This window comes from Canis lupus, chromosome 9 (assembly GCF_003254725.2).
Source record: "Canis lupus dingo isolate Sandy chromosome 9, ASM325472v2, whole genome shotgun sequence".
Lineage (NCBI taxonomy): Eukaryota > Metazoa > Chordata > Mammalia > Carnivora > Canidae > Canis > Canis lupus.
Genome location: NC_064251.1, coordinates 51,187,143 through 51,210,986, shown reverse-complemented (window position 1 = coordinate 51,210,986; position 23,844 = coordinate 51,187,143). Strand labels below are relative to the sequence as shown.

Below are 23,844 nucleotides of genomic sequence, written 5' to 3'. Positions count from 1 at the left end.
AGAAGAGCCAGAGTGCAGCCAAGGGCATAGGATGCAGGGCTGGGGTTCTCCTTGGCTCCTAGGGGAGCACTGAGCATCTCAGGCAAACGCAGTGAGCGGCACTGTGGTGTGCCCAGCGCCATGTGAGGCTTGGGGCTGGGAGGGCAGGCCGGAGCTCAGGAACAGAGAAATATAGGGGTCCAAAACCCGGGGCAGGACACGTGGTCTAGATGGCAGCCCCGGGGAGGGGGGGGCCTTCTGCCAAGGGAAGGTGGTTGTGGGGAGAGGGCCCTGTGCGGGGTGGGGAGGCAGGTGGAGGCTGGTGTCTGGCTCTGACGCCAGGTGTTTCCTGCTCCCCCCCACGTCCCCCACACCTCCCGGTTGGGTCTTCCTGCGCAGGAGACCTCGGGGCTCATAGAGCAGCTGGCTCCCCTGCCTTCCAGGGACTGGCCGTCAGAAGGGGACCCTGCCTGGCCCCCTCCGCACAGACGCTAGTGCTGCAGGTGGCGGGGGGTGGGTGCCCAGACAGGCCCCAGCTCACTGCCTTGTCCCTGTAAAACTGCAGGGTGGGGACAGGGAAGCAAAGCCGTTTATAAAGCTTTAAAACCGTTTATGGTCCCAGGGGGCAGATTAACAATTCAGCACCATCCCCGCCAAAGCGTCTTGGCTGGCAGGGCGGCAAAGACTTCAGGGAGAGCCGAGGACGGGCAGTGTCAGCGGGCTCCACCGGGCTGTCGGGCTGTCGGGCTGTCGGGCTGTTGCGGGGCCTGCCACCTCTCTGCCTCCCAGCCTCTGCTTTGCTGTCCTTCCCCGCACAGCTGTCCCCTTCCCTGCCAGCGCCCCTCCCTCCCTTCCGTCCTTCCTGGAGGCCCCTCAGTGCCATCCCGCCTGCCCCCAGCCCTGCCTCCCAAAGCCCTCGGTGGGTCTCCTGGGTCCTCAGCATAGCCAGGCTAGGGACACAAGTGTCCAGGGGCCACCGGGTCAGCCCGGTCCCCTCCCACCCCCCTCCTTGCGCCCCTGCCACTGGGTGAGCGTGCACACGCCTGTCTGCAGCTCTGCTCTGCACACCCCGGGCAATGCCGTATCGCTTGCACCTGTGGCTGGCGCTGTTCCCATTTGCGATCCTCAGACTCTATCCCGCATCTCAGCCATCCCCGTGGCTGCCAGGCTAGGCTGGTTAAAGATGCAAACGTCGACCCTTCACTCCCAGAGCTGCGGGAATTGGTGTGTGAGCCCCACCATGCCCGATTACGAGAGACAGACGCCTCTGACTCAGGGTGACCAGCAAGCATATGGCAGGGCTTTCCTCGCCTGCCTCCCATCTTGGGCAGGAGAAGGGCCCCGCAGACTTGTCACCATGGTGCCTGGCTGGGCCGAGTCCCCAGGCACCGGAAGGAGGTCTGGAAGGTGACAGGCCAGAAAGGATGGCAGGTGTGAGAGTCACAGAAGCAAGCGACTGGCCGCTCTTTTTCTGCTAACTCATGTGTGAGGTCATGGATGAGCCATGCCTGCTCCCCACACTGGCCTCAGCCTCTCTGACCCCGGGACCCACTACTAAGAGAAGGTGTGGGACACGCCAGCATTAGCATTTCGAGGTTTGAGAAGTTCAAGAAGGCTTCCTGGAGGAGGAGGCGGCATGCTCTGGGTGCCCCGATGGCAGTGTGGGCCCTGGAAGGGCAGAGAGAAGGGCATCCAGGGAGTGGGCACGGCCAGGGCTGAGGGGTGGCAGGAGGGGTAGGGGGCAAGGGAGGCCATGTCACTCGTAGGGCCTGTTCGGAGTTAACCGTGGACGGAGGTCAGGCTGGGGCGCCAACGGAGCTGCCAGCGGCGTGTGCGTCTGCTGGCCGGGCCGAGCCTCAGGACTGGCGCCCGTCGCGGGTGTCCTGCCCCTCGGCGTGCATGTATCTGCAGAGCGAGGCTGAGACACTCCAGCTGGACGTGGCCCTGGTGTCAGAGCCGTGGCTGCTGACAGCCCTGGGCGCCTGGCCTGCGCCGGCACCCTTCCCATCACGCCACCAGGCTGCCTGCTGCTGGAGGGGCTCCGAGAGCCAGGCCGAGCCAGGGGCCTCCTGTATCTCAGACGTGGGAGACAGGCTCTGTGGCCGCCATGGCCACTCCCCAACATCCTCCAGGACCTGATAGGGGAGTTAGAGCCAGAGAGGGACACATAGATTAGCAGCAGCAATCTTAGCACAGGCCCCGGGCCGTCTGGCGGGCAATCCTTGATGTCCTCATTGCTGTACAGAGTGGAGAACTGAGGCACAGAGTGGGCGAGCCCCATGCTTGCCATGACCTGGAGGTAAAGCCAGGGCGGCCCTAGGGGGTTTGCCGCGGGCCGGGATGTTGGGGCTGCTCAATGCCCAGCAGAGTCTAATCTTGACTTCCCTCGAGCTGAGTAAGTTCCCTCGCTGATGAAACCAGAGCTCAGTGACCTTGTGGGGCACAAAGGGCAGAAACTCAGGCAAGGTGACCTTCACAGAATGAGTCACGCTGCAGGCCGAGGGAGGGAAGTGCAATCCCGCCAGTCAGGACCACAGCCTGGCCTTCTCTGGGCACCGGCATCCTTCCTCTCTCCCACACACAGACCAGCCCCTCCGGCTGTCCACACACATGGCTGAAAGCACCACCCTGGCTGCAGCCTGAGCACCTGTGTCTCTGCCTCGGGTCAAGTGACCAGCAGGGACTGGCTGGTGCTGGGTCTCAGCCCCTTCTTGGGAAAGAGGGAAGGATCGGCTCGGCCTGCGACACATGACCACTCCGACTCCAGCAAGCTGTGGCCGGAGGGCTGGCAGGAGGATACCAATGGACTGTAAGGGCAAGGCACAGGGAGGAGGGTAGGGGCTGGCTAGTGCCCCAAGACCCACGGCTGCAGGGCTTTGCACAGCGGGGTTAACGGGGGCACATCTCAGCCCCCAGATGTGACGATATGGCATGTCTAACCTGGGCCCTGACCCCAGAACTCCTAGTGCTGGGACCTCTGCCAGCCTTGGTTTGCTCATCTTCAAACGTGGGAACCACCACACCCGAGGGGTCTCCGACAAGTGCTGGGCGGGACGGTGGGGATGCTCATGCCCCCCAGGCCTGGGCGGCCCTGGATTCCAGGTGGCGGCGGGCCGTGGGGCACGGATGGCCTTGGGCTGTGATGGGGTCCTGTTTGCCAGAAGGGTGCACATGGACCGGCCCGCCCTAATGGGCACTGGCTTTGGCTAGAGCGCCAGAAACTGCCCTGTCTTCCTGACCCTGAGTCCTCGTCTACAAAGTCAGAGTCCCAGGGTCTGCTCTGCCCTCCCACGTGCCAGGGACGCGAAGGAGGGCTCCCAGGGTGCATTCCGCTGTGGCGTCCGGGCCACTTCGGAGTGAGGCTGAGGTGGGCTGTGGTATCCTACGAGCCCCACAGGAGGGAAGGACGTGGGGGATTCAGGCCAGCAGCCGTCTGCTTTGCTTTGCCTCACCTCAGCGAAAAGCGTGAAATGCATCTGGACAGCAGGCCTGGCCCCCGCCCAGCATCCCCCCGCCAGCCGCCTCGCCTGCACACCCAACTCCCTGGATCCGGCCCCAGGTCGGCCTGCACCCTTGGCAGGACCAGCAGGCCAGCTGGCCTCAGCCGCCCCAGGGGCCAAGGCGGGTGGGAGGTGCCCGGCAGGGCGCCCGGGAATGTGGGGGTCCCCGGGGCGCCTTCTTTGTCTGTCTGTGTGGCCTGCCTTGTGTCTTCCTGACTTGGGCCCTGTCTGCGTCTGCCTGTCTGCACCTCCATCTGAATTCGGAGCTGTCTGTGAGTCCGTGTCTTGTTGTCTCATCACTTGGGGTCTGTACAGATCTGTCTGTCTGTCTAGAGTCTGGGTTCTCCTCCCAGACTCACCTCTGATGCACACACAGTGCCTCCGGGAAGGACTCTCCATGTCCATCTACAGACGGGGTGCTGGTCTTCGCATCCCCCAGACCCCCTTCCCAGCCCAGCTGTACAGTCTGCAGGGAAACCCCTAGACCTCTGACCTCACCACCCCCTTCCCACACGGCTGCCCTGGGGCAGGGGCCCAGCCCCTCCCTCCCCACACACCAACTGCTCAGCTCTTGAGTCTCCGAATGAAAATCCCATGTCAGTTCTCACACATTCCTGGAAGGGGAGAAACAGCCGCAGATTCCAGCAAGTCTTTGGCAAGGTTTATCAAAAACTTTAGAAACGTGCACACCATAAAGCTCTTCACTGCACATTCCTGTAATCGTAAAAAAAGTAGGAAATAATGCAAATGCTCACCCATACAGCCTGGCTGAGTAAGCTGGGCTTCCCCACGCTATGGAGCACGATGCAGCTTGGAAAAGAAGCCAGGCTCTGCAGGGGTCCCTGGGGACGTTCAGCATGACCAGGGCGCATATGGTACATGCAGAGCTAGACCGCCTGGTGAGACAGGGGAAGGTGTGGAAAGCATATACGGAATGCCATTTTAGCTTAAGAGAAGGAAGGAAGTATGTATTTGCTTATATTTTTAGAAAGAAGCAATGAGAGGGAAGTAAAATTGTTCCTTCTGGGGCAGAGCAGGGGAGAGGCAGGAAGTGAGACCTCTCTGAATGCCCTTGCTTTTAGGCTTTTGACTTTGGAACCAAGTGTTTTCTACAACTAGAAGGCAAAACTAAATCAAATTTAAAAACAACAATAACAAAATCCCATAAGAACTAACTGGAATAAATCAACCTGAGGATCGAGTTGGTGGAAAAACCATACTAAGAATTATTTCAAGTGAGACAGTCTTTTTTACTATCCGCCCCTGAGGAGGTAAGAACAAAAAAGAGTAATGAGTAAGCATCATGTTCCATTCAGGAGATACGTTGGTAAAAATATTGGTAATGCTATTTTTAAGTTATTACATATCATAGGGAAAAACAAGGAATCAGGTCAATATAAGCTCATGTTTTATTTTTCTATTTCTAGAAAAGAAAGTATTCCCTGGCTCTGGTGTCTGAAAAAGCATAGAACCAATGAAAACCCAGGAGTAGGGATGCCTGGGTGGTCAGTGGTTGAGTGTCTGCCTTCAGCTCAGGGTGTGATCCTGGGGTCCCGGGATTGAGTCCTACATTGGGCTCCCTGCATGGAGCCTGCTTCTCCCTGTGCCTGTGTCTCTGCCTTTCTTTCTGTGTCTCTCATGAATAAATAAATAAAATCTTAAAAAAAAAAAAAAAAGGGAAAGGAAAACCCAGGAGCAGCTAGCACCCCTAGTGCTCAGACTATGTTCTCTACAAACCACTTACCACTAAGAGACCCAGGCTGTTACAGGGCAACAGTGCATCCCAGGGCCAAGATGAGCTGGGACATCTTGTGCTTAAAAGCAAAATGTTATCAAGCATTAGTGGGGGGTCCCATCAAAATGACACAGGAGCTGACATGAAGGGCCTCCAAGCCCATAGTCCCAGTGGGATCATTTGGAAATCAATAAGTACATTAAATATGTAATAATCAGTGGGATCACAGTGATATTGGGAAACTACCACAAATCTCTTGGGGAGCCCACCTATTCTGAAAACTGGTTAAGAACTGAGCATCTGGGCCTTTCCTCTGCAGACTACATTTCAGGATAACTGTGTCGGTATTAGGGAACGTTTTTTAAGAGAGGACCAGAGCTGATAAATGCAGAAGAGATGATGGTGTTTGAAAAGTCTCTCTGGCAGCCTCTGATGAAATAGTCGATCTAAGGAACAATCCCCAAAGGCTACTAAATCGATGAGGCGGAGGGTCGGCAAGGAACTTTCCAAAGAAGGAATTCGACTGATAGCAGCTAAGCCCACCGGTTATCCTGGGCATGTCGACAGGAGGCCCGGAGGCTCAGCCCCTGAAAGCGATGTGATAGGATGCCAGTGTAGACGACAAAACCATGATGGAGGATCACGTGATGGAGGAAACCCAGCCAGCTCTCGTACATGGAAAATTCTGTAAGATAAATGACCCAGTTTCTTCTATAAACAACTTGGGGCGGGGAGTGGGCGAGGAGAATGAAGGGAACCGAAATGTTCTAGAATGGAAAGAGCCAAACGCAACTGGATCCTACGTTGAACAAACCAAACTGTAAAAAAGACATTTTGGAGCCGATTGAAGGAAGCGGAGCACAGACTGTGTATTTTTGTTAAAGTCTTCATCTGTCAGATTTTGCACTGAACTATTTATGAGTAAACTGATACCCTCTGGGATTTCCTTTAAGATACTCAATTGCCGCACCCCCACCCCCTGCCACGCCATGCCCCTTGCAAAAGAAAATGAGGGATAGTGAATTGGAGCAGGGTATGGTCGAGCCAACGACTACTGGTTTGTGGGAGATGATTGTTAGCCATCAAGGAGTTTTGCAAACCAGTTGTCAAGCGGTTGTAACTTGAACCAGGCCACGGTGAGAATGGGCATGAGTGACTGCTACAGGCAGGGCGCTTTGATGCCAGAATGGGTTTATGGGTGCCCGGTGGGACAGATAGAAAAGCTAACAAGAGTGCAGCCAGTGACGCACGTTCACTCTGCTTTTGTTTGTGTGACATGTTCCACGATGGAGAGTTTACATGAGGGCCCGTCCTTTGGCCTAGAAATCCCACTTCTAAGAATTTATCTGAAAAGAGTCATTGGAGTAGGCCATGGCTCAGATGACTCCCATCGCTTAGCTTCAGAAACACGTATGGAAAGACATCCACTTTGAATATATATATTTTTTTAAGTAAATGACCTAACTATCAAAAAAGGATTGGTTTCCAGTCGAGGAAGGTAACAACGTTCTGGAGACTGGTTGCACAATCGTGTGGAGTATCTAACACCAACAAACAGTACACTAAGCAAAGTTACAATGGCAAACTGCATGATATGTATTTTACGCCAACTAGAAATCTTAAAGAGAACCGATCGGATATGTTATACAATGGAACATGCTTAGAAATGATGTCGGGAAGAAAATGTAATGATATGGAAAAATAAGGACAATCTCGTTAGGTTACAAAACCATATGTTCAGCTTGACTGTGTTTGGGTGAATTTAAAAATGCGTGAGCTTGGAGAGCCAGGCTGGAAGGGCGCCATTCCCTGAGAGTGAGCTATACGCTGAGCACTCAAGGGAAGTGCGTGCTCATGAAATCTTCTTGGAGCCCCGGGAGCCAGGGTGGGGCACGCCGCTAGCATCACCCCCTCCACATGTGGAAGCCAGGCCCCGGAGAGGGAGGGGCAGAGCCGGCCTGGGTCTCCTCCTGCCCCCGTGCCCAGGCCCAGCTCCTGCCTCTGGCGTGCATGCCCCGGGTGGGGGGGGGGGGGCGGGGGGTTTGTCTCTCCTGCCTCTTGCAGCCAGTTTCCTCAACTTTCCAAGCCAGAAGGGGTTGCTTTTGTGGTGAGGAAGCAACAATGCATAATGCTGGTGGTGTGTGTTGCAGGCTGTTGATGGAGAAAGGGGCGGATGACAGCCGGGACGGTGGTCATCACTGGGGGCATCTTGGCAACTGTGATTCTGCTCTGCATCATCGCTGTTCTGTGCTACTGCCGGCTTCAGGTACTCCCGGGGCACTGAGGGAGGTGCGAGGGGGGACCCCGCGAGGGCTGGGGCCCAGGAGGAGGGGAAGGGGTGGGTCCTGAGGAAGGTGCAAAGTGCACAACCCTGGCCTGGGTCCCACCTTGGGGGCTCAGGATGTGGCCACCTGGCTCACCTGACCCGGGCCTTCCCAGACGCCCTGCGAGGAGAGGCTGCCCAGGCCCGGGGGGGTAAGGGTCTTAGCCAGTGGCACATAGACAGTGTTCCTTGCCCCAGTCCCACCCCGCCCCTGCACTCTTCCTTCCCTGCCCACACCATAGGGCCCTCCAAACCGCCCCCCCACAAACACACAGGTGTCCCTGAGGGGAGAGGGAGCCCTAAGTGCAGGGCAAGGCAGCCCAGCCCAGCACCCATCTTTGGGCTGCCTGACCCTTCTGTGCCTCAGTTTCCCCACCTGCAAAATGGCGATGCTTCTGGCGCTGGCCTCCAGTGGCCGTGGGGATGAAACCAGCCGGCCTCTTACCGCAGCACCCGGCGGGGTGGCCGGCCCGCGTGGTGGTCCCACGGGGTGGTCGCCGTGCGCTTGGGGTAGGGGGCGGGCGGGAGCCAGGCGTCACCAGCTCTCTGCCCACAGTACTACTGCTGCAAGAAGGACGAGTCAGAGGAGGACGAGGAGGAGCCTGACTTCGCTGTGCACTCGCACCTGCCCCCGCTGCCCGGCGGCCGCAACCTCGTGCTCACCAACGGGCCGGCGCTCTACCCGGCCGCCTCCACCTCCTTCAGCCAGAAGACCCCGCAGGCCCGCGCCCTGTGCCGCAGCTGCTCCCACTACGAGCCGCCCGCCTTCTTCCTGCAGGAGCCAGAGGACGAGAGCGTGCGCAACGGCGGGGAGCGCGTGGCCTACCAGAGCGTGGGCCAGGAGGACTCGGAGCTGCCGCCCGGGGGGCTGGGGGGCCTGCAGGCGCTCAACCCCAACCGCCTGTCGGCCATGCGGGAGGCCTTCTCCCGGAGCCGCAGCATCAGCACCGATGTCTGAGCCCCACACCGTGGCGTGGGAGGGGGGCGTCCCCGTGGCGCGTCGGCCCGGGGCCAGGCCAGGACCGGGGCTCAGCCCGGCCCTCCTCGTCTCCCTGCCAGCCATGGGGGCCCATTGGGAAGCTCCGCAGCCCCCCACAGGGATAGCACCCAGGGAGCGCTCGCCTGGCCGCCGGGGGTAGGGGCGGCAGGCGAGGCAGGGCTCGGGGGCGGGGGTACCAGGCTCCTGACCCCAGAGTTGCTGTCCAGTAAAGCTGCAGCGGAGGGTGGCCCCCACCTCGGCCCCGGTAACATCGCCATCCCCGGCTGCAAGGCCGGACCCCGACACCCCCTCCCCATCCCTGTTCAAGGAAGAGGTAGCAACGGCGATGCCCCTGGCCCAGTAGCAATCGCAGACCAGTGTTCTGTCCCGGAAAGGGGGCCGCTGCCTTTTCCGGCCCCCCTCACACATGCACCCCTGGCTTCAGGTGCCAAGCGGCTGAGACACTCTTTGGGCTGGCCTCTCTGCGGACGCCCTAGAAGAGTTTCGGGGGCAGCCAGGCCCTTGAGATTCATAGCCCCAACTGACTTTCTGGTGGAAGAGGGAGGCCACGTGCCAACCATCTGCTTCAGGAGTATCCAGGCTAAAATACGTGCCCCGCTCCGAAGCCCTGGTGTATAGGCAGACAGAGCGAGGATCAGCCTCCCCATGAAGCCTGGGACAGGCCCTCCTACCCACTGGGCCTTCAGGCTCTGGTTCCCAGGGGAGACAGACCCGAGCCCTCCCACCCGCCCCGTTTCTCAGGAGAATCCCAGAGCAAGGCCCCAAATCCTGCCCTCGCTCCATGGAAGACCTCAGTGAGCCCACTGTCCACCCAGCTCCCAGCAGGGCCAGGGTCTCCTGGGAGCCCACCTCCAGCTCCCTCTCTCTGGCCGAGAAGGTGACGCCCAATGGCCACCCCTGGGAAATGTGCCAGACCCAGAGGCCTGGGCCTGGGGAACGCAGCTTCCTGACCTGGCTGGAGGCAGCAGGGCCCCAGAGCCCCCTCCCTCTCAGGGCCCGCTGTGGAGCCCCCAGGGGAAGGTAGCTCCTTTCTGCCAGGGAGACAAGCTCCTCTGCTAAGCCACCTTCCTAAAGTCAAACAAATCTTTGAGGGTCCCTGAGCCGCAGACAGCCTGAGCACCTGCCTCTCGCTGAAAGCTCTGAAGAGTCGAGTCGTCTGGACGTGAGCAGTTAAGGAACACTTACTATTTTTAGCTTTCTGGATTTTTTTTCCTCCTTCTTTCTCCTCCTGCCTCAGTTTGGACACGCGAATGGAATCCATCCCTGAATTCCCCAAGGCCCAGCTCTCCCTCCTTTGTGGAATCCCATGAGTTTGTTTTGTGTACTTGCTTGGGGGGGGTGGGCTGGGGTGGGGGGCGAGCACCAGGAGGTGGCACCTCCTGTGGTGGTTCTGTTCCCGTTTCCTATTTCCTCCTCTGGTCTCTGTTTTCTGTATAGATTCTTAGATCCACTCAAAATGAGATAAGCACCCATCCGTGTGAGTTCACGCAGCTGCACTGCGGGGGAGCTGCACGCCCCCCCCCCCCCCCCCCGAGAAAAGCAAAAGCCAATAAAATTCGTCTCCAGCACCACCGCCACCATGCTGCGGTCGCCTTTGGTCAGCCTGGGATTCCAGGCCAGCCCAGATCCTTCCCTGGAACCTTCTGGGAGGGGGCCGTGTCCAGCCCAGTGCCAGGCCCAGTCTGCCTTTCCTCTGCCATCTCGGGGGGTCGGCCACAGCACGCCACGTCTCGAGGGTGTTTCCCAGGGGGGCCATGTCTGTCTGCCAAAGCTGGGAGCCACCAGCCTAAACTCTGGGCTCCCGGAGAGCAGGGTGGAGATGACGGGCTGAGTCACCTGGGACAAGTACATGACGGTCTCTGGGCCTAGCATCAATGCAGTGGGGTGATAACGATGCCCGCTTCACAGGGCTCTTAGGAAGCATGTGGCGCAGAGCCTGGCATACAGCAAGTGTACAGTGAGTGTTGCCAGAAAGGCAGGTGGGGCAGGGAGATGAGGGGTGATGACAGCGCATGCACGGCAGTGGGGTGCATCAAGAAGGCCCGGGATCGCCAGGACTTGCCTCCCCTGGAACCAAGCCAGGGGCCTCACGCCAGCCTGCCCCATAGCCTCGGTGACCTTCAACCTTAGCCCCAATCGCAGCCCCCTCAATGCCACCTGAACTCCACGAGGGGACCCTGCTCCTGCCCCAGTTTGGGGAGCGGCTGGCCACGCATCCCAGGGAAGCAGCCCGGCAGCCACCTGCCCCCCTGCTTGCTACCTGTCCCCAAAGGACACAGTACCTGCAGCCTCCTCGGCCCTGTGGCAGCCTCACTCCCCAAGGTTGGGGGGACACCCAGGTCCTCCCTCCCTCCTCCAAAGCCAGAGCAAGTTGCTCTCAGCATCTTCTACATCCTGGCCCCCCACCGGTATTCTCACCTGCCTGATTTACTCTGTTCTTCCCACACCCCCAGGTGGGGGCTTTCCTCCACAGGTTCAGGGTGTGCAATTTGTCCAGCCCCCAGCCCCCTCCCTAGGCTCCACACCAGCGAGTAGGCGTGAGATCAGTTCAGTTCTGGGTGCAACATTAGAGTCCCAAAGCCTCTCCGTCCCCCTCACCCCTGCAGGTGCCCCATCTCCATTTGTCTCCCCCTGACTGTCACTTCCTCTAGGGGGAGGGGGACACTGCAGCTTGGCCCCAGGCTCCAGGCCACCAGCCCAGGCCTTCCTGAACTCATGAGGTGAACAGCCTGGCTCTCAGAGCCTGACGGCCACCCCAGCCCTCCTGCCAGAGCCACTGGGAGCCCACGATGCCGCCATAAATACGACCACTTTATTAACATACAGAGGTGCTGACAGGACCATATCCTAGCGTGCCTCCTTCCGGGGCGTAAAGTGCAGCAGGTCCCTCCGTGTGTGAGAGCTTTGAGTGACGAGGCGAGTGGACACTAGTTGTGAGATACGATTCCCCTGGAAGGAGCGCCCCTGAACAGGAGCTGGGTCCAAGGTGGCACCTGGATCTCCTGGCTGCCCCAGCCCTCCTCGACCCCACGGCCCTGGAGGCAGAGAGGACAGTCCCCAGCCCCTTGGGTGGGGCCGGGTGCACGGCCGGGTGCTGGTGGGAGGGAGCCACCAGCAAACCATCCTCATAGCTCTAAGAACACCTTCCCAGGCAGCAGGGGCAGCTCTGTCGGGGGCGGGGGCCAGCGGCGCTCTTGGGGGGCTCTCCTTCCCCAGGGTGGGAGTGGGGAGAGCAGAGGCTCAGTGTCATGTCTTCACAGCCTGGGCGCCCTCGGGAAGGGTGTCCGTGGAGGGGCCCCAGCAGCTGCGGGGGGGCCCCGGGGGTGGGGCGCTCGGGTCTCTGAGGGGCGGCAGCAGGGCCTAGGAGTGGGGGGGTCTGCAGGAGCGGCAGCACGCCTTGCTGTAGTACCAGTGGCCGCACAGGTTCACCTTGATGGCCAGAGCGCAGTTGGTACCTGGCTGGTCCTGGCAGCTGTCGTCTGGGGGAGGGACATGGTGGGCGGGTGGGGGGGGTGGTAACAGGACATCAGAGGAGGCCAAGGAGGACAACTCAACAGGACAGGACCCCCCCACCCCACCCTGCTACTCCTCTCCTTAACTACGGGAGCTTGATCCACTCGGGGGTGGTCCTGGGCCACAGAGCACCTGTGGACAGGTGGCCTCTACATGCTCATTTCTGGGTACAGGGACAATAGGCCGCCCACCACACCTCGGGGCCATGAGCGCTATGGCTCCGCCAGCCCTTTCCTGCCCCCCGCCCCTCCCTGGGATGTCACGGTGTCTCCCGCGTGGTCTGAAGGGTGATGCCCAGAGCCAGGGTTGGGAGGAGGCCTTGACCTCACTCCTGAAGGCCTGAATGTTCCCAGGAGGCCCACAGGTGTCCCCTCCGGGGAACAGGTGTGAAGCAGCTTGCCACCTGCCCTGGTGCCCCTGCCCCTGTCCCAGGCGCTTGAGCCCTGGGGCAGCCCTCGCCGCCAGCCTCCTGTGGGCCCGGCTCCTGAGCTGTGTGCTTGGTTCAGCCTGAGTCATCCTGGATTCCTGGTCCCCGCCCATGGTTGGCCCCGTCTTCTGAAGCCGAATGCAGGTCTTGGCATGGCTTCCAGGGACCCTGGACTCCATTTAAGCCTCATCTACCACCCTTCCCACCTAGCACCTCCCAGCTAGGCTCAGCCATTCTAGGAGACATGGTGGGGGGAGCCTTAGTTCCCCTACAGGACTTGGTATTCATGGCCCTGGATCCTCCCGGTCCCCGTGGCTGTCACCTGCTCATCCCCCAGGCCCTGGCTCTGCCCACCCTTGTCGGCCTTCCCCTTCTCACCTGGGGGTTCTGTGGGGCAGGGCTGCAGGTCACAGGCCTGCCTGCCAACGGGCTTCACCAGCGGGTCGCAGCCACGGACAATGTCCGTTCCCTGGTAGCACTTCACATCTCGCATCCGCACACCCACCCCGCAGGTCTTGGTACACTGATGGGAGAGACAGCGTGGCCAGAGCCCCCAGCTGGCAGGGCAGGAGTCTGGCCAGAGGAGGGGGCGTCCCACCCCTCCCACCAGGCTGCTGAGTCTCAGCTGATGGGAGACAGGAGACCTGCTGCCCACCCTCTCCCAGGGCCACTCGGCTTCACCATATGCACAGTGAAGCGGGGGCCCCCTCCTCTCTCACTGTCCCTGGGTGGGTCCTTGGATTCAGCATTCCTGGGGCCTGTGAGACAGAATGCTCAGGACACACGGGGCCATGGCCGAGCGAGAGCACTGGTTTCCACTCCAGTAAAAAACTGTCGCGCGCCAATTAGACCTATCTTCCAAAGTCACCACTCCCACCCGAGGCTCCCCCGTCCAGATGTTCCCCTTGGAAAACCCCACTGAGCTCCCAGAACACCAGGGACATCTGCTGACCCCAGTTGCCCCATCAACCTCCTGCCAAGATCCCACAGGCGGTGGCTCCCTCTTGCTCCCCTCCCCGATATGGGTGACCCCACGTCACCCAGGCACATCTGGGACCTGAGCCCTCGACTCCCTGAGGGGGCTGGGGTGGGCAGGGAGCCTTGGTCCCTGGATGCCTGTTCATCCTTCAGGCCCTGGCCCTGCCCACGCCTCCTCTGGAAGTCTCCACCCCACCCTCATACCCTTGGCCCCTCTGTCCCTCCAGGTCAGTCCTCTTGTGGGCAACTCAGAATGAGTAAACATGCACGTTTTTGCTCTTGAACGAGCATGTGTGCTGTAGGAAGCAGAGGTCCCATCTAGGACAAGACTTGGTCACCTTAAGTATTTCCACTGGGAACCCCGAGCGGGGGACTCACCCTGCCTTACAGATTCTAAGAATATTCACCTTGAATTCTAAGATTTAGGGATTTGGCCTTCACATCCTAGCAACCGGGACCACGGAAGCCATGGGTACAGGGGTGTGTCTGGGGTACACTATAGAACATCACAGTGGAATTTCCAGGGCTCCCCATCCCATGCAATGCCCCTCTGTCATCCCCATAGAGTTCAGAGCTGGCCCATGAGGACACTGAGGCTGGAGGCTCTGGGACCCCAGGTCACACAGCCTGCCCACAGCTGCACTGGCCCCGGGGCTCCTGTTCCCTACCCCCACCCCACTCAAGTGATGCTCCATGATCACTGTGGGTACGTGGGGCAGGACCAGAACTCAGGGCTGGCCTGAGATCCCAGAGTGGCCAGCTGGTGCTCACCTCGGACCACGGGCTGGTGTACCACTTGAAGCAGGGCCTCTCGAAGCAGGTGCTCTCCTCGGGGGGCTTCTTAGCCAGCCCGCACTCAGGCCCACTGCGTGTCTGTGGCTTCCCGTTGGCCAGCTCCATGCACAAGACCAGCCTCTTCTTCACCCCTCGGCCACAGGTGGTGTTACACTGGAGGCCGGGGACAGGTGGGGCCGGGTCAGAGGCCAGAGGCCAGGAGGACCAGCACACAGCACACGTGACTCTGGTGACACAGCTTGGTCGGTGACAACCGGGTGAGAACGTTTGGATCAACCACAAATTGGCTGAGAACTCTTTGGTCGATAACCATTTGGCCCAAAACACATCTGATCAAAAGCAATTTCACAGAAAACCATCTGTTTTGAAACAAAATGGTTCATGACAATTTGTCCCGAGATGACTTGACTAATAGCGGTCTGCCTGAAGGAACTGGTTGAGAACAACTGGTCTGGAGTGACAAGTCAACACCTGGCCGGTCGGTGGGCAGACGACATGGTCGTGAAACCAATAGATGCAGAGGCCCCCGGGGGGAGCCGAGAGCCAGTGCAGCCTGAGGGCCCCCAGCCCTGGTTCTCCATAAATCCGTAAAGAAAATAACATGACCAATCTGCGTGCATCATGGGGCATTTGGCTACTTAGATTTGGCAAGTTTTAAGGGGTTTTCTTACCTTTGGGGCTTTTTTCTATCTCCAATTAATTTTTAGTGAATTGTGCCATCATAATTTGCAATTAATTCCCCAAGTGACCCATCGGTCCTCCTGGTTACTTGGCTCTCGGCCAAACACTGCCCCAGGCAGAGGGCAGCCCAGCCACTGGCCCAGGGCACTCACCCGCTCCCAGTCCTGGGCCAGCCAGTGGGCAGGGCAGTTCCTGTCCCCGCAGGGGTGGATGGCCAGAGGCTTGGTCTCCATCTGGCACTGCGACTCGGGCACCACCCGTCCATCACTGGTCTTGCAGTACACGTGCCGGATCATGCGGCCCTGCCCACAGCTTCCACTGCACTGCAAGGGGAGGCCCGGGGGGTGGGGGGGGGTTAGAGGCAGGGCCCTAGCCATGCCATCCCCCCTGCTGTCATTCCCAGAGAGGACCGGCTCCCCAGGCGGTGTGGGGGAGGGAGCGGTTGCCACAGCAACCACGTTTTAAATAACATTTTCTGTTCTAATTACAGAAATATTACATGCTCAGTGGAAAAACAAGACACAGAAAAGCACACCTAAAATACCTAAAAAGGTCATCTGTGTACCCAGCACCCAGAGGGGACCCTGGTGAGCATCTGAGCGTCTGTCTTACAGAGAGACACAGAGACAGGCGCAGACAAGCAGGGAAGTCATGAAAAGGGATTGTGAAGGAGCCACTTGCTTTGGGGCAAAGGTCCTGATTCCTCAGAATAATGGGGAGAGCAGCCCCCTGGGTCTTTTAACCCCACCTCCTCACTCCAGAAAAACAGGGAGACTGAAGCACAGCAAGGGGAAGAGCCTGGGACCCACTGTCACTGGGCATGGGTCACCCCTCCACGCACACCACCCCAGCCGGGCCTGCCCTTACCGGGCCCCAGTCGGAGACGGTCCACTGGCGGTCGCAGGGGGGCCCCGTGCAGTCCTTCTCCCCCACGGGCCTGGTGTTGGGGTCGCACAGCTTCTCGTCCTCAGAGCAGCGGATGTCCCTGGTCACCACGCTGCGCTCCCCACACTTGGCCGTGCACTGTGAGGAAGCAGTGAGGGAGGGGTCAGGGCCGCCCCGACGTGCGGGGACACGACCACGAGGGCCCGGCCACATACACGCACCTCAGACCACTCAGACATCTCCCACTGGGGCCCGCACGCAGGGTTGCGGCATGTCTTGCGCTCCTCGGGCCGCACGGCCTCAGCCGCCTCGCACAGGTCACTGTACACGGAGCTGTCAAAGCCGGGAGACAGCATCTTCCAGCAGCGCACGATGCGGAATTGGTAGCCCTCGCCGCAGGTGCGCGAGCACTCGCTCCAGCTACTGGTCTCCCACCTGCCTCGGGAGGGGCCGGCCTTCAGAGACCCCACCTTACCCCCTGCGGCAGGGACCCCATGCAGCCCCACACCGTGAGAGGGCCTGCCCCCCGACAGTGTCCCAAATCACACGGGGCTAAGCCAACCAGGAAGCTGGTGAGGCCCCAGGGTGGAGGCTGCTACCTGATGACCCAGAGCCCCCTGGGAGGCACCCCAGGTTGGGGGCAGGAGGCCCCGCTGGTGCCCAGACCGTGTGCTTGGCCCGCCTGTCTGGGAATCCAGGTGGCCTCCACCTGCTGTCATGTCCAGACACGCCAGCTGGCTTTCCAGCCTCTTGAGGAGCCGTGTCCCGGCCTTGCTCCCTTGCTCATGCTGTTTCTCCCTCCCAAAGCCCTCCCTCCTTCTCCCACCCGAGATCAGGCTTCCATGTCCCAGAGCCAGCGCTGCCCTCCAGGGCGGCCCCCAGGGGGAAGGGCAGGCCCCCTAGGGCCACATGACCAGCTCCTCAGAAGGGAGCAAGGACCCAATGGAGCCAAGGACCCAATGGAGCAAGCAGCAAGAGAACGGGTGTGTAGCCTCGGGCTCCTCTGGAGACCCTGGCGTGGTCGTAACCGGGAAGAGGACGTGCTTAGGGCTCTGTCTCTGACCATTTGTGAGGCAGAGCAGGACACGGCAGGACTGGCAGGCCAGTCAGTGCCCCCACCCCGCAGGCCCCACATCCCGCCCACAAAGCCCGTTGAAGGAGCAGGGTGCCTGCTAACTCCTGCTGCTCCCCTGAGCAGAGGCAAAGCAGAGCCTAGCTGCCCCCACACTGCTGCCCAGGGTGCTGGGGGGCAGGTACCTGGGCTGGCACTCCCTCCCGGCACAGAACTCCTGGACAGGCTCGGGACGGGTCAGGGCGTCACAGTAGCTGTCATCCACCTCGATGCCATCGTAGCGGACACACATAGCGTAGGTCGACATGACCCCTGGTTCAGGACAAGGGAAGGGCCCATGAGACACAAGCGAGTCCCCTGGAGACCAGCAGATGGACCGTGTGCACAGGCAAGTCACCTGACCTCTCAGAGCTTCCTGGTCTAAATTGAGGATGATGACAGTAACCAGCTTACAGAACAGAGGCAGAGCCACGTGAGGACAGCTTTGTGGATTTGAACTCTCCCCCTGCCCATGTCTTAGGGTCTGACCACTCTCTGAAGCCCCACCTCCACTCCTACCCCATCCAGCTCAGACTGGGCACCTGCTTTGTATATCACAAACCCTGGGCTTTGAATAAACTCAAACTGGTCCTTACAGGGGTACAGAGGCAAATACGGCCAGGTGTCACTAATTTTCATTCATTCAGCAACTACCCATCTATGGTTGGGTCAACGGGAGGGTAGGTAAGTAGATGAATAGGTAGATGGATAAATGGATGGATGGATGGATGGATGGATGGATGGATGGATGGATGGATGGACAGATTGTGAGTAAATGGATGGATGAATGTGTTGATGAGCAGGTTGTGGGTGGATGGATATGGATGGATGGATTTGGACAAACATGAATAGATGGATATGGATGATAGATATGGTAGATGGTGGATATGGATGGACAAATATGGTAGATGGTGGATATGGATGGATGGATATGGTAGGTGGTGGATATGGATGGATGGATATGGTAGGTGGTGGATATGGATGGATGGATATGGTAGGTGGTGGATATGGACAGACAGATATGGTAGGTGGTGGATATGGATGGGTGGATATGGACAGACAGTTTGGTGGGTAAATGGAAGGATGAGTAAGTTGGTGGGTGAGTGGGTGGGTGGATGGATATGTTTGGAAACTCTCGCCATTCCAGCCCTTTCCAGCCCCGCCCCCAGGTGTTGTATTTCATCTTCAGACTCTCCCTGCCCTCCCATGACACACCTTAATCCTCATCCAACTCTCTTTGAACTTTCTTTAATCACTACTATGCATGTTCACCTTCCTTGGCCCACCAGTACTCCATAAATCCCATGAGGGGGATGATACATTAAGGGCCAGCCCTCACCCAGTGTCGTTAGTTCCTTGATGCCCCCCTCATCTCCTACTCCTCTGGTCTTCTTGCCCCTGCACCCCTGCATCTGGCACCGAGTGGGCACATTGAGCCAAATTCACTGAACCATAGTTAGGTCCGTGCCAAGGAAGCAGGATGCCCCGGGGAGATTTGTTAGCATCGATGGAGGCCCAGGTCAGGGTTTGTGGATGCTGATGTGTGTGTGTGAGGGAGAGAGAAAGAGAGAGAGATGGGGGCAGGGGGGGCAGCCTCCCTGAGTGATGGAGACAATGGAACCCTCCTCAATGGGGCTGCCAGGCCTCCAGGAGGAAATCCATTTCCCCATTGATGGAGAACCCCAGCCCTCCCTTCCCAGCAGCGTGTGTCTGAAAGCTGCTGCTTCTCCAAGCCCAGCCCTGGATGGAACGTAACAGCCTGGGAAGCAGCCTACACAGGGATTTTTTTTCTTTTTTCCGTAAAGGACGAGCCAGGCTGCAATCACCGGCTCCTCTGCGCCAGCACTGGGCTGTGTCGTCTTTAGCTCTCTCTGAGGGGGAGGCTGCCTTCCTGGCCAGGTCTGCTTGGAATGTTCCAGGCCTCAGAGACACCAGCTCTGGGGCCCAGGGAGGTCCAGGCCTGGGGACTGCCAGCCCCTTGCCAAGTGCCGGATTATCCATTCAGACCTCGCCATGGACTGGAAACACGGCAGGTCTTGAGCAAGAGAGACTGGGGTTCAAGACCCAGCTCAGTGTCTCCCTGGTCATGGCGGAGTCATGTGAGCACTGTCAGCCTTGCTGGGCCCCAGCTTGGTCATCCCCACGCTGGGACCTCCCCACCCCGAGATGCTGGAGGAGTCGAGGTACTGATTTCTTTCATTACATCAGCCTTGAGCACAGTGCCTTTCAAGCCTCTGTATGCACAGGGGCCTCACCGTGCAGGGAGCCCGAGCGCATGAAACATGGATTGGGGTGCTGTGCTGGTGGGGGACCAGGCTCAGGGCCTGCCGGGGTCCCCAGAGATGCTGAGGGACAGTTCGAAAGCACTGCTTGAGCTCAAGCCCTTGGCCCACATTCAGCTGCATTTCTACCGCTCCAAAGGGTGTCTTGAAAGAAAAGAAAGAGACCCTGCACAAGCTCGGGAGGCAGAGGGTCCACTCCCTGCTCCAATTGTCCTTCATGTGACTTCACAGCCAAGCACAGGGTGCCCACCGCATAGCATGGACTCCACGTGCCCCAGAAGCCCTGCAACTCCACCATCGCCCGGCCTGGCCCTGGCACCCCCCAAAATGGGATTCTGAGAGTAGTAGGTCCACAGTCATGAGCTTCGAATTCAATGGAGGTGGTGGCAGGAGGACCATTCAGCTCCACCATTTCTGCCACCTGCCACCTGGGCCCAGCTTGGGTGACAGGGAGCTCACCCTCTCTTGGGGCTATTGGTTTCACTCCCGGACAGCCCTGGCTCAGGAGAGCTCTTCTGCTGATAGAGCGCAAATCTGTCTTTCCCGCTTCCTTTTCTTGGTTCATCCTCCTGGGCCCCTTGGGCCACATGAGGCAAATCATGTGGTCCCCCTGCCTGGCCACTCTGCAGGTGAGGAGAGGTGGCTCTGGGTTCTAACCTGGGGACTGTCTTCCACCCAGGGCCGGGCATCAGGCCCCTTGCCACCACCTCGAGCGCTGTCACCTCCCCAGGTAGCACTGTGTCAGGGGAAAAGGAGACTCTCCCATGTTCTAGAACAATCCCAGCAGACACGGTGTCCCGGGGAGACTGTGGGGCTCTGTCAGACTGATCTGTGCCCCCCCCCCTCGCCCAGTGCCCTGTGGGGAGGCCCCTGCGGCTCACTCCCAAGACCAGTGGCCTTGTTTTTGCATCCTCACAACCACCTTGGCAGAGGTGCATGCCCCATTTTACAGGTAGGAAATTGAAGCTCAAGGAGACTAAGCAATTTGCTGAGGGCACGTGGTGTGGTCAGCCAGACAGTGCAGCTCCCGTGCTCACCACACACCCTGCAAAGCTGGCCTCATGCCCTCCATGGACTCCCGGGGGCAACTTGGCCTGCCCCACAGCCCACTCAGGAGGCTCCTGAGATGGCACGAGGGGCCCAAGCCCCCTAACCAAGGGCAAGTCCTGGTGTGAGCAAGACATAGGGACCCATAGTGGGTTCAGAACCCTGCAGGGCCGTGTCCCCAGCTCCCCCCTCAGGCATCACCGCTGCCAACTGGGGCCGCAGGCCCAGCCCAGACCACCAGCTGCTAAGGTTCAGCAGCGGCCTGCCTCATCCTCCTCACTGGCCAGAGGCTGCAGGGCCCAGTTTGGGGGGTGCCGGGGCAGGGTGGGGGCAGCACACATTGTGAGCAGCAGCCCCGGATGTTGACCAAACCCCAACATGAAGTCCCAAGTGCAGGAAGGCGGCCCTCCTGTGGTCTCCCTGCCATGTTTGCCCTGGGGGCTGGCCCTGGGTTTGACATCTGAGCTTGCAGCAGCCCCCCAGGGGAGGGAGCCAGAGTTGGCCATGGATGGAACCCAGGTCTCTGGTGGCCGCGGCCAGCATGCCCACGTGGTGGTGGCCAGCCATGTGCACAGACACGGGTTTGAATCTCAGCTCAACGTTTCCTAACTAACCAAATGTGTCTGTCTAGGGCCCGCTGGGGGGTGGGGGGGTGTCTCTGTTCCCCTCCTACCTGCTCCCCTGACCGGGTCCTAGAATCTGTCCCATTGCCTTGTGGGTCTAGTTTCCCTTCCTAGGCTGCTGTGAATGAAAGTAAAACCCTCCCCACTTGGGTTTTGGGTCATACTTTCGACCCAAAGGACATTTGCCCTAATAAGATATAATCCCGAAAGCAGCAGATGAGGGAGTGTTTGGGGCAGCCTGAGTGACTCCCAGGAGGCTGGGCCCAACCGAGGTCCTGCACGCTGAGAGCATGAGGACACCAGCTCCTGTCACCTCACAGCACTGCCCTGACCAGGAAATCACGAGACACTCTCCCTGTGGGCCGTCCGGGGTTACCAGTGAGCGGCGGGCCCCACGGCCCCAGCCCCACTGCACAGGCGGGCTGAGCAGGTGCCACCTGTCAGCAGCCCGTCATAGGTACCTGTCGTGCAGGTGGCACTGCAGGGCTCGTGGGACGAGAGCTTCCACCGGTACATGTCCGCTGGACTCACGCCTTGCTTGCGTGTCTTGGGCCTGGTCCTGAGGAGAAGCAGAAAGGGGATGAGCGCTCGCTCCCCGGAGGGCGCACCGCCCAGGGCCCCAGGCAGAGTCCACACTGTTGGAGTCAGCACGCCCAGTGTCCAGAACGGAGGACAGCAGGGAGCACCGCAGGGAGGCACGCGGTACGACGGAACGGACGTCCGCCTCTCCCTCGCCTGGACAGGTGGCAGTCCCGCTGCCCGAGCTCCCGGGTTGGGGCCAGCTCGGGGCTCACTGGCGTTGCAACGGCTCCCCGCACACACGCCGGGTTCCCACTGTTGCCTCCTGGCCCCAGGCGAGTGCTTTCCTTTGCTCTACTCCCCCAGCAGGGACCTCAGAAGGCACCTTCCATGCTGAGAATGTGCCAGAATTCTCTCTTGCTTCAATGAGGACGCTAGCCATTCAGCCTCCAAGTATCAAAACAGCAAAGCTCAGCTGCAGACAGGGGAGTGGCCGGTCCCCTCCAGACGCCTCTGCCCAGGTCTGCGATGGCTGTTGTGCAGGGGAAAGCAGGCTGGGTCGGCGCCAGCAACCAGCTATGATTCTTGGCCGGAGCCCGGGTGGCTGAAGCCAACTATTGTTAGGACTGTTTGCTTCTTTGAACCAGTTGGTGTGCTGGGGCCCAGCCTCAGTATCCAGCGCGCAGGCTGGGTTTGGACCCAGCAGGGGAGGAGGGAAGCAGTGGCGGCAGCGGCAGTGCCTCCTGGAGCCCCAGGATCTGCTCTGAGACGCAGCCACCGGGGCTTGGAGGGGGTCCCCCCGGAAGCGGACGTGGGGCGATGGCCTGGCCAAAGGCACACCATTCAGTCCCCCACCCCGTCCCCGGCGTCCCTCTGACTCCTGACCCTGCCCCACTGCCTCGTGTCGCTTCCCGAGGGGCTGACTGGCGACCACCCACGGCTGCCACCCTTTCACGAGGTGTCCTTGTGGGCACAGGCACGCGTCCCTTCCTGGGGACCTGTGGCCACCTCAGCGGCCAGGCTGAGCAAGGGTCCCAGGGTGTACATGCTGAAGGGCTTTCCAGGCGACTCTGTGTGGCCAAGACATTGGTTTGGATTCAACTGAGAGCTCGCTCCCCTCCCAGGGGCTTCACACATGGACGAGCCGCGGTTCATCTCACTCTGAGAACCAGGAAATAATCCACCCACGGCCTTAAGTAATGAATCTACTGACGCGCCACATAACCCAGGGCACGGGAGAGGGGTGGGGGGCTGAGGAGGAGGAAGCAGGGGCCCGGGGAACAGGCCCTGAGCTGGTGGTGGCCAGTTTTAGGGTCACTCGAAGCCACTGAGCCCCTGACCTGGTGGCTTCACAACCAAGAGCCAGCCCTTTGCTTTTGCAGATTTCGGAGGGAAGAGGAAGGTTCCCCCTCCCTCCTCCTTAAGAGTGGGGAGAAATTCTTGAATGGGGCTCTCCCAAGCCCCCAAGACCTTGTCATCTCACAGCAGAGGACCCGTAGAAACCAGGGAGAGCACCCAGCAACCCCATGCAGGGCCTCCTGGGGAGAAAGGGCCCAGAAGCCTACCACCTAATGCCTGATCTGGAAAACGCAACTCACCGATAGGGTCCCCCACCCTCCTTTCCCCGGCTTTAAATTCTCCCCAAGAACAAAAAGAGATGCAAAGATCCCACCCGTGTCCCACCGCCCCACCCATGGGAAAGCTGCGCCATCTTCAACTAATTACACACTCCTCAGCCAGCAGGCTGCGTGACTCATTCCCGACTCGGGAGAGCGCGCACGCGGCCCGGTTCAAAATAACCCTTCGGGGTTTAAGCACAAAAGGTATTTCTGGAGGGGCTGCCCACACCTCACTCTTCCACGTCATGCCCAGCAGAGCCCCTCTCGAAAAAACCAGCCCATATTTGCACAACAATGCAACTCCTGCCAGCTTCTGTTCTTGGAAGGAGCCAGCACCCAGGAGGAAAACACCCACGGAATCTCACAGAATCTGGGGGCCACCAGCCCTCTAGAGCCTCCTTTTTGGAAGGAAGAGAGCACCCGTCTCAGCCAGACTCGGTGGGGCTCGAGGGTCCGACAATCAGGCCGGGAGAGTCTCGGTTGGCCACAACCGACCTTGCTGGTCTGCAAATAAACCAGCAAGGCCTCTTTGCTGTTCTTCCCCTCTCCCTCTCCAGGAGTGGGGGAGAGAGAGACTGAGAGCGCGCCTGTGTCTCCCCGTCTCCAGGCCGGTTCCCAGCGTCTGCCTCTGGTGACCGGGGGCCTCCCGTGATTGTTTGAGGCCGCTCTGAAGAGATGAAAATAACCTTTCCTTTCTGGGCCGCCCCTTTGATTTTGGCCTCTCCCTGAGCAGACGCGACTTCCTGTGTTTGGACAGTGAGACGCGCCGCCGGGCTATTTTGGCCTGGTGGCTTCCCCGCCGCCTCCCTGGGCCCTTTATCTCCAAA

The 23,844-nt window shown here is 59.7% G+C and overlaps 2 protein-coding genes and 1 long non-coding RNA gene across 8 annotated transcripts in view; 1 reads left to right on the top strand and 2 right to left on the bottom strand.

Annotated features, from left to right (window-relative positions):
- Positions 1-10,114, top strand: part of FAM163B (family with sequence similarity 163 member B) — a 28,188-nt gene extending 18,074 nt beyond the window's left edge. For 3 of the 4 annotated variants that reach the window (XM_049114929.1, XM_035720319.2, XM_049114930.1), the window contains exons 2-3: positions 7,365-7,480; positions 8,094-10,114. In XM_049114929.1, coding sequence (XP_048970886.1) covers positions 7,388-7,480; positions 8,094-8,495 — 495 coding nt within the window. In that variant the 5' untranslated portion in view covers positions 7,365-7,387 and the 3' untranslated portion in view covers positions 8,496-10,114. Of the gene's footprint in view, positions 1-2,607; positions 2,789-7,364; positions 7,481-8,093 lie in introns of those variants that run through there. The other variant, XM_049114931.1, reaches the window with a different exon arrangement.
- On the bottom strand, positions 803-7,235 carry LOC118355624 (uncharacterized). The gene is made up of 3 exons (XR_004818401.2): positions 5,224-7,235; positions 4,235-4,375; positions 803-2,114 (listed from the first exon to the last, which is right to left on the bottom strand). It is a non-coding gene; the product is annotated as an uncharacterized LOC118355624 (long non-coding RNA).
- A 1,213-nt stretch (positions 10,115-11,327) lies between the features above and the next one.
- ADAMTSL2 (ADAMTS like 2) overlaps positions 11,328-23,844 on the bottom strand; it is a 33,335-nt gene continuing 20,818 nt past the window's right edge. For 2 of the 3 annotated variants that reach the window (XM_025475676.3, XM_025475675.3), the window contains exons 12-19: positions 21,341-21,438; positions 17,074-17,200; positions 16,038-16,251; positions 15,799-15,954; positions 15,084-15,254; positions 14,227-14,403; positions 12,856-13,000; positions 11,328-12,016 (exon numbers count right to left, since the gene is read on the bottom strand). In XM_025475676.3, the coding sequence (XP_025331461.1) occupies positions 11,898-12,016; positions 12,856-13,000; positions 14,227-14,403; positions 15,084-15,254; positions 15,799-15,954; positions 16,038-16,251; positions 17,074-17,200; positions 21,341-21,438 (1,207 nt within the window). In that variant the 3' untranslated portion in view covers positions 11,328-11,897. The remainder of the gene's footprint in view (positions 12,017-12,855; positions 13,001-14,226; positions 14,404-15,083; positions 15,255-15,798; positions 15,955-16,037; positions 16,252-17,073; positions 17,201-21,340; positions 21,439-23,844) is intronic. The other variant, XM_025475677.3, reaches the window with a different exon arrangement.